Here is a 10042-nt window from a genome sequence, read left to right as displayed (position 1 = left end):
CTCAATGCCCTTAAACTTTGTACTAATTTTGCATTTTAATTTTTCTTTAATTCAAGTCTTATAATATTGATGATTCCTTTGTAAGCAAACTCTTAAGCCTGATATTATTCATTAAATTTTTATTCAATTGAAAATTACTTCCCCCTGATGCCAGGAGATGAGTAATTCTTTTAGAAAATTTTATCCAAATCACGATTACACATATACTTCTTTTCAGAATACAAAGCTATAAAAAAATGACCTACAAAACAAGTTTTGAACTATTATTTTTTTAAATATATTAATGATGAATGTTTTCATGGTAAAGTTATACCTTCTAAATCAGTGACCCATACTGTAGTTAGTCTTTAAGAGACAGTGCCAGTAACTATCAAGTATTGTCCATATTATGACCGGAAAGTGAAAAAAAATATTTCCTTTTGATGTTTTGATATATGGTAGCACACATGATTGGTAATTCATATACATGTTACTGAAGTTGTATATCCACTGTTTCCATGGTAACGGATAAACAATTTTGTTGAAAAATGTGAATTGTTACAGTATTGTGTTTTATTTTGATATAGATCACAAATAAAAAAAATATTGCCCAGGCTGATTGTATGTGACATTTTCAAGTGTTCATAGTGATTAATAGCCCAAAAATATGTGTTAATTTGTTGTTTGTTAGATAAAATGGTCCTTTTTGATTTGAAATCAGAATTTTTCTTGACTTCTGTGAAATGATAAAACTCAAAAACGCAACACAGTTGTGGAAATATTCTATATGTACTCCAAAATGAATAATTTGGACTAATAAGTTCAAAAATAAAAATTGGTAGCCAGCAACTAGAAAAGACAAAATTTGCTTCAGAACATAGTACTAAAAGTGCTTGTATTGAAGATGATTATCTCCCCTGATTGAACTCTTCGCCTAGAGATAAACTAAATGCACAGGAAGTTGACAAGATTGTCATTGTCAACAAACAGACAAGCAGACGGTTTTGTTTTTCACACTCTGAAGCAATGATAATGTGGAACAGGAGGAGGAATCGTTATTAAACATGACAGAAAACAATGCCTGTAAGTTTCTTTAAAATTCATATTTACATTAAAATTCTGTATAACATGTATATACTATAACATATGGTATTGGTAATAAAAAAGTTTCTCAAAAGATAGTTCTAAACTAATGACTGACTTTGTCTTTGAATATAATCATGATGTCATAATGAAGGTGATAACTGTTCCTTCAGTGTAAACAGGAGAGGATCCAACCATTTAAAAAGGGGGGCCCAACCCAGAGTAAAAGGGGTGTCCAACTATATGCTCCCATTCAAATGCATTCACCATTGGTTGTCATAAAAAAAAAGAGGGTTCCAAACCCCTGACCCCCCTATTGATCTGCCAATGGTAAGTTTTAGATAATATGTCAGATTATGGATGTTAGTGAACTTTGGGGGGGGGGGGGGGGGTGATTTTGAAATCTCAAACAACTAACAAATATATTTTGTAAATTTATCATTTATAATTCAATTCAATTCAATATTTTATTGGAAAGAGCACAATAATGAGATTTTTCATAAGAATCCTGACTCAAACTTTTTCTTTTAATATATATGTTATTTAAAGATGCCCACCCTATTTATTTAACGCAATATTTTTTTTATCATGTCTATGACCTATAATGGTTTACTTTACATTGACCTATAATGAATTACTTTTTCAAATTGTTATTTGGATGGAGAGTGGTCTCATTGGCACTCACACCATATCTTCCTATACCATGTATACCTATGAACATGATGAAATAAAAGGGCTTAAAAATAACAACCAGGTTTATCATGTTTGCATGCACATATGTTTATAATATAATATGAGACACATGCTGAGACTAAAGACTTCATGCTTGTTATAACTTTTTGGTCTATAATGTAAATAATAGAAAAAAGCCAGGTCAAGGAGGACATCAACCCAATAACTCAATTAGGCAAAAAACATTTAGAGGTTGCATTGACTTGTCCAAATAATGATGACGTCTGGCAAGGCTATTTTTTTTCTGGGACGCCTTCCTACTCCCAGAAAAAATTTAAGAAAGCCTTGCCAGACGTCATAACTATTTGGACTAGAGGTTCACATAAATGTTTAAACATTATGGTTATTTTTTTACACTGTGCCTATGATGGTGATTATGTTTTCTGGTCTGTATGTATGTCTGTTTGTAAGCCTGTACATATGTTAGATGCTCTGTTCCATCAGGTTGAAGATTATTAGTTAAAGGTAAATTTACCCCCAAGTTGTGCATGTTGACTTGTAGTACAGTACACATGATCATTATAGTGTGAAATATTTAAATTTATTTAAGAATTGGATGCTTCTTTTTGTAACTTCATTAGGGTGTAAAAGTGTTGACCGAAGTACATTTTGTATGAAGTGTGTAAGCTCTTCATTCCAAAAATTTGGGCACAGTCAAAGCTTTTACAACCCTATATGTTACAAAAAGAAGCATTCAATTCTTATAATTACTTTTTTAAGCTAGGATAAAGAAACAACAAGTCATATCATTTTCTTTTATTTAATTCACCTGTGGACTTTATTGTGGGACCTTGTGTTATTATGACTGATATATGCTTTATTGTGTAATGCAATTGCTTGAGGAATAACATGTGGTGTGCAGTTAGCCAATCAGAATAATGTATTATAATCATGATAATGAAACATCCATTACCAAAAATGCCCTAATTTCATTGTTATTGAAAGTATATATATAGTTCATGCCATTCTATTTTTATGCAAATTATCTTATTTGTCCATAGCTTACTGTTTAAAATACAAATATTATTATTATTCAATAGATCAAGAGGGAAAAGATACAAAAGGGAAATTCAAACTCATAAGTTGAAAATAAACCATGGCTAAAAAAGAAAAAGACAAACATAAGTACATAAAAAGCAACATAGAAAACTAAAGACTGTCAGAGCAACACAAACCCCACTAAATTTTGATGTGAAACTAGGTGCTCCAGAAGGGTAAGCATATCCTGGTCCACATTTGCAGCAGTCGTGTTGCTTATATGAGTTCAAACTAGTTGATAAGTTACCTATTCTAATCATGAAGGGAAAACAATCTTAAATTGTTTCATCTATATGATCTAGGTAGCAATTATAAATGTGATTATAATTGCCAATAAGACCAGCTTGTACAAATAACATAGAGTATAATTAATCAAATGAAAGTCACTTGATGTTGTCTTCAACAATGAGCAAAACACAATCATTTGACAATACTGTATTATAATTAATAAAGTCTGCTATAAAAGTTTGCTAAAAGGTGTAAAACAAATTATTATTAACCATTGTTAACTAAACTTCTCTTAAATACATTCACATTATGATATTCATACATGTATTTGTATTTACAGGCGAGTCACAATTTGTTTGCAGTTTTGTTAATTCAACAGTACAGCAGTGTGGCTTAATTGAATATAAAAAGACCTGGCCAAGTCGAATTCTTCCCCTAACAGTTTGTAAAGATTCAGTGGACTCGCATCTTTACAAATATTCAATAAGTCGTAGGAGTATTGACAGTGAAAGTTCATTATTGAAGATAAGAGCTGGTCTTTTTGAGGAAGATGATGATACGCTAACTATATGCCCGAAACACAGGTACCTAGGCTACTTTTATTCTAAGAATAAGAATAACTTTCTAGAACTTGAGCCCTTGTCTATCCAAATTATGAATAATTTTCTAAAGTTGTAACTGCTGAAAATGTCAATTACCACATTCCTGATAGGATTTGTGCAATGACCCCATGTATATGAGAAAAAAAAATTGAGGTGTGCTATAAAGATTAGGGTAACTAGATCATTGTATTTATTTGAGTCTAAAAAATAAGTTGTTTTTAGAAGAAAAAAAGTCAATCCACCCTCAAATGAACAATCTGTACTGAAGTAATAACAAGATTTTTTCTGACTCGATATCCTGGCTGTTTTTGTTGTGATTTTTACATAGAATTTATTGTTCTAGTAAGTTATTACCTTTTATTTTTTCAATTTTTAAAGGTTTGCTCTTGGTGTTGGTTGGAGACCAAGTACACTATGTTCTATAGGATGGAAATGTACAAACAGTAAGAGCAACTTGAAAGGCACTATCACAAAGGAGCAGTCTATTTTTCTCAAGAAATATCATCATGTCCTACTTGGAATTGGATCAGGTTTGTGCATGCTTACATGTATTTTGTTGCTGTTCCAATTGCCAGCTCATATATATGAATCAAATGTTCATGTGAGCTAGTGCCTAAATAACTTGGTAGTCTGCATGTGACTCTTTGAACAAAAAATCTGATGTACATGTCATTTTGATCCTGATACAGACATATATTTGGTGATCAGAAATTGTGTCACTGAATACAATAAGCTACCCCAGCTAAATTAGACAGACCCCCAATAACAAATGTAAACACATACATCTAGACTAGAGGTAAACATACAATCTTCACCAAATTACACATTTCAACAATATGTCAGACATCATCCCAAGTCTATAAAAGTTGTACAAAAAAAAATCTCCACAGGAAAATTTTTTAAGAACATAAAAGAATAAACATGCAAAAACTACTAACTATGTACCTAACTTGGGACATGCATATAAAAAAAATGAACCACCCGTTTTGTACTATCATTTATAAGCAAATTAGCCCAATGCAAGGAGCCAGGAGAAGTGAATCAGCCATATGATCATTCTTATTTTTTAAATGAAAATGAATGTCTTGAAATATGCTTTCTTGCTACAATTAAATTTTCAATTTCAATTTTACAGGGGTGTGTTCAAGATGCAGAAAAGAACTTGTTCAAAGAATGGCAGACAAGGAAAACAGAGTTGAACCAAATGTAAGTCAAAACAAGGATATGAAAATTTTCTTACCAGTATGTTCTATTCCTATCAAAAAAAATAATTTAACGTTCTGTGCTCTTTTGCTTTAAATCAGTTCCTGTTAAGTCATTATTGCTTTTTAAGTAGAATTATCACCCAAAAAATATTGGCCTACTTTTGATTATTGGAAGCAACATAGATCTGTTTATCTGGAGTAATAGATTGATATTCAGGTTGCATTGGTAACTATGCCACCTATATTAGATTTGTATGTCTGCTCCTTCATATAATTTCCTACTAGATACGTGTGATAATGGAACATGTTTCAATTGTTTGACACAATGGGATACTGACTGAAGCACATTAAACTTTCTATACTGACAGGTTCATTTAACTCATTATTGCAATAGGGCTTAAGATAAAACCTTTACAGCTGATTTCCTAATGCTTGCAAAGTAAAACTTTGGTTGGCTTGCTTGCTTTGTTTGTATAATTGTTTATACAAGATTTGTAGACAAGATTGACATCTTATAACAATAAATTTATAGGCAAAGTTTAACCTGTAAATATCATGTTCTAATATGATTGTACAATATACAAACAAAGCAAGCGAGCTAACCAAAGTTTTGCTCTACTTGTATTAGGAAAATAGCTGTAATTTATAATTCAGCTGATTGCTAATATTTATTAAAGTATTGAAATTTATATTTACCTAAGATTTGAATTTCATTTGTTGATTTAGTTCAGAGCAGGATTCATAATAATATCCACTAACATCTTCTCATCTAGATATGCATGTAATATTTTCCCATGGACTTTGAACATTAAATGGACAATGATTCATCTACCCACCCCTTATTATATACTAGTATTTACAATTTTTATAATAATTAAACCATTTTGTAAGACATTTCAGTCAATGACCTTCTTTGGTTCTCTATTATCCTTCTATGTCACCTACATAGACATATGGCATAATGAAAATAAAAATATGCAGTATGTTTGCCAATGAGACAACTATCCACCAAAGTTCAATAACCGTATCACAGATGATATTAGATATGCAACTTATATTGTAACTTCCATACCCTTCCTTTTTCATGAATATGACCTACCAAATTAGACCATTTACCAAGTTTGTAATAAAAAGGAGAAAACCTATATGTTTAGTCAGCTATAAGTAATATAATGGTCAGTTTAAAGTTGTAAAGATGAGATAAATGTGTGTGTTCATCTTTTTCACTCTGTTATTTTTTTTCAGCCTTCAAGTAGCATGAATAGTAATTGCAATGTTGAAGCTTCTGAGTCTACAAATGCTGAATTTATAATGGAAGAAACAAAAGAAGAGGCAAGTCTTTTATACAATTAATTTTAAGAACAATAGTATAATATATACATTCTGTAGTCCTGTAATCATAAAACCAAAGAGGTTACTCTATGTCTATATTCCACAGTTTATATTTGGTACACACATTATGTCCTGTAAAACTGATAATAACCATATTATATGGTAACATGCATTATGTGACTATTGCATGGCAATAGAAAGTCCCATACCGGGTAAAAAAAAAGGCAGAACACTCATTATTTTAGTAAATTTTTAAAGTTAAAGGAACTTAACTCTGTTCAAAATCATCAGACTGGAACAAAATTTCAAACTTGATCTCATGATAAACAAATATATACCAATTATCAAATCATTATCTTCAAGCATGAAGAAAAAAATTGTTAAAAACTTGTCAGACAAATAGACAGACAAACCTAAAGTCGCCTACTCTTCATCAGTAGGGACTAATAAAAATGATAAAATAGTTGTAAAGGTATTTTTCTTTTACAGATTTCACAAATTGATGGTTATGGTGAAGTCACACAATGCAAACAGACAGTACAGGGTGCAAAGAAAGCTGCATTTTTACAGATTGATGAGGTAATAGTCATCATATTCAATCACATTTTGGTAGTCTATATAATTATTTATAATAAACCATTTGATGGTAGACTGCTTGCAACTGTATACACCTGGTTGTCTCCTAAATGATTGAGATTTATACAGAAAGCAGCAATAGTTGAAATATTAGTCTTGTGTCTTGCTGGTATAAACAAATTGCTATTGAAAAATTGTTCATGGTTATATAATTCGATAACTTTTTTCGCTCACCTGACCCACAGGCCAAGTAAGCTTATTTAGTCTATGGCCTTCATTATCCGTACTTGTTTTTCTTTGTTGTCCTCTGTTTATTATTTCTAACTATAAAAGATGGATGTCATTAATTCTATTCTAGTTGCAATGTTTGTAAGAGAGAGTCTATTACTAATTATGCACATAGAATTATTTGAGTGACGCAGGCTCTTTAGAGGCTCTATTTTTATAACAGATGAAATCAAATTAATGATTACAATCATATTTATAACTAGGCTTCAAATAAAAGACATGCCAAAAAAAATCTCTTATTTATTTATAGTCAAGGGGAGATAACTCTTAATTGATAGACTTTTTAAAAATTCAATTTCAATAATTGATGACATTTGTCTTTTCATTTATTACACAATATGCTCATTGGTTCAGACTGTAATGATAGTACTGTATATTTAAATTCATAATGGGTACTTATAATTGTAGGGTATGCAAATTTTATACATGTATATTTTGATATTGATTTACTTACTCTTCAACCATATGAAATGAAAATTTTCGTTTTTAAATGTTTTCTAGTGTTTATTCAACTAAGAAACCATTAAATCATGTTTATCATATATATTTGAAACAAAACCACATATTTTAAGCAAATTGTATGTTGTGATAACAGTTTCTGCTTCAAAACTATTTGATAAATCTTTAATGGGACATGCAATTATCAAAGTGGTTTGCAAGGCACTGAGTATATGTTTTTTAATATTCAATTCTATCAGATATATTGACTTAAATTGTTTTTGAATTTGATACGTTTGAAATTGGAAATTAAATAATTTACATCTATGTTTCAGGAAAATTTGCAAACAGACTGCCTTAGCATGGACAGCATGGACGACTGCATATCAGAATCTGTGTATTCACAGTCATCTCAATATTCAGAGTGGCAAGATTCACAGGAAAGTCCATCAAGAAAAAGGAAAATGTCACTGAATTCTTTTCTGGAAACAGTAGATATAAGTCCTGTGAAAAAAACGTTAACTGTTGACTTTGATCTTGCATCTGAGAGGACAAAAAATGATTATGTCAGGAAAGCAAAAAGAATAATGCACAGTGTACTTGGTATATTGGTTCCACAACAGGAATCACTATTTGAGGAGGTTCTATATGAATCTAATGCATACAAAGATCAGACTCTTGAGTCATTTTCAAAAGCATATAGCAGTATGTCAAGTTGGGGAACACAGAGACAAATTCTCTCTCTTCTAGTACAAGATTACAGTTACAATCAACTCAAAGACTATATTCCAGATTTATCAAGATACAAATTTTCATCTGCTCGTAAACATGCTGAGGTTGTTGGTGTTGGCAAGCCAGTTTTACAGAAAAAACAATTTAGAGAAAAGGCTACTATTCAACAGATAGAAAACTTTTTAGAGTTCATACTTTCACCAGCTATAATGACTGATTCACCATTTGGAGAATGCACTTATAAAATCTCATCTGGTATTACACTCAAAGTTCCTAAGATTATTCTAAATAGTGTACGTACAAGAACAGTAACACTGTATTTAAAGTATTGTGAAGAAACCCAGAACGCTGATATTCTATCTGAAAGGACTTACATGAGACTGCTTGAAGCCATTGAGCCTAATGTGAGAAAGTCCATGAAAGGTTTAGACAATTTTGCTGCTGATGGTAGCCAGGCTTTCGATAACCTGAAAAGTGTGGTAATGACATTAGGAAAAGGAGGTAAAGGACAAGAATGGGCAGAAAAGATCAGCAAGCAGCTCATGGAAGGGAAGCAGTATTTAAAACTGCACTACAAGGTATTTCTATATTATGAACCCTTTCTATTTGTAATGTTACACTATTGTTTCAATAAGGGGTAAAAGATTGGTGAATTACAAATAGTGATCATCATCAACATAATTTTGACCTGTCTGTCAGACCACTTGTCTTCAACCATTTTGTTTTGACCAGATAGGTTTTTGTATTAATAACCTTCATTTCTTGATGGATCTCGTTCAAATGTTGTATATATGTCATAATTGTAACTTATTTTTAAATGCAGTCAAACTTTTACTATAAATAAAGGACTGGTACATGTATGTTTCAATAAAAACAAATTATATGACACTCAGCTAATTAATGATTTGTCAGTAATTATTTAGTAAATAATTTGAGAATCTGGTTGATATTTTTATCATATTTCTTTGTGCATACCAACATATAAGAAATTGTTGTATTTGTGTATACGAAATATAAAAAATGAAGATGTGGTAGGATTACCAATGAGACAACTCTCCTCAAGTGAAGACTGACACAAACAATTACATCTGTATCATGTGTATGTCACTGTACGTCCTTCAAAAGTGAGGCTTTTTTTAAACTTTCAGTCTCGTACTGCTTTACTATCTTTAAAGGTATAGCTTACAGTATATTTTTTGTTTTTCAGTTACATGTTAGTTTGGACTCGGAAGTTCCTGATCATTGTGGCAGATTTGGCCTATCATCTGAAGAAAACAGTTTCTGTAGTAAATGTACACATACCCATCATCTTTCTTGTAATGACTGTGAAGCTCTGACCACAACTTTGAAAATGATAGAGGATGCTGCAGATAGCATAACATATAATGGCATATACAAACCAAGAACAACAAGATGACACAAAATACATTATTGTACAGGTATTTATTCAACATTATATAGGGCACTATTTGTTTTGTTTTTTTATATTGGACAGTGTCTACACACTACATGCACTAGGATACATTTAAAAATGTAGCAAAAAAACATGATAAATGTTCAAAATTATTTAGCCCCAACTACTAAAGACTTTTGCACATGCCCATATCATGTACACAATTTTAATCATAATCACAATCCCGAATAGTAGCATTAAATGATTTTCATTCATTAAGAGTTTGGAACTTTGTTCAGCAAAATTTGTGAAAGAGAGTACAAATTTTGTGTAGCCAACTACTAGAGTTTTCTACCTAAATCCCTTAAACCTAAAAGGAAGACTGCACTTATGATGAAATTGTTTGCCTGATATTA

At 31.1% G+C, this 10042-nt stretch overlaps 1 protein-coding gene across 1 annotated transcript; it reads left to right on the top strand.

Moving 5' to 3' along the window:
• The first annotated feature begins 966 nt into the window (after positions 1-966).
• Positions 967-9570, top strand: LOC134722411 (uncharacterized). The gene is made up of 8 exons (XM_063586031.1): positions 967-1062; positions 3401-3644; positions 4041-4192; positions 4798-4868; positions 6113-6199; positions 6689-6778; positions 7837-8789; positions 9441-9570. Exons 1-8 carry the CDS (start codon positions 1044-1046, stop codon positions 9568-9570), a joined length of 1746 nt encoding a protein of 581 aa, XP_063442101.1. The 5' UTR covers positions 967-1043.
• The last annotated feature ends 472 nt before the right edge of the window (positions 9571-10042 follow it).

This window comes from Mytilus trossulus, chromosome 6, assembly GCF_036588685.1.
Source record: "Mytilus trossulus isolate FHL-02 chromosome 6, PNRI_Mtr1.1.1.hap1, whole genome shotgun sequence".
Taxonomy (NCBI): domain Eukaryota; kingdom Metazoa; phylum Mollusca; class Bivalvia; order Mytilida; family Mytilidae; genus Mytilus; species Mytilus trossulus.
The sequence above is the reverse complement of the archived record's forward strand: the minus strand, read 5'-3'. Positions and strand labels throughout refer to the sequence as shown.

Coding starts and splice junctions, on each gene's coding strand:
- LOC134722411 (XM_063586031.1), top strand. Junction 3,645..4,040: donor ACTATATGCCCGAAACACAG/GTACCTAGGCTA, acceptor CAATTTTTAAAG/GTTTGCTCTTGGTGTTGGTT. Junction 4,193..4,797: donor CCTACTTGGAATTGGATCAG/GTTTGTGCATGC, acceptor TCAATTTTACAG/GGGTGTGTTCAAGATGCAGA.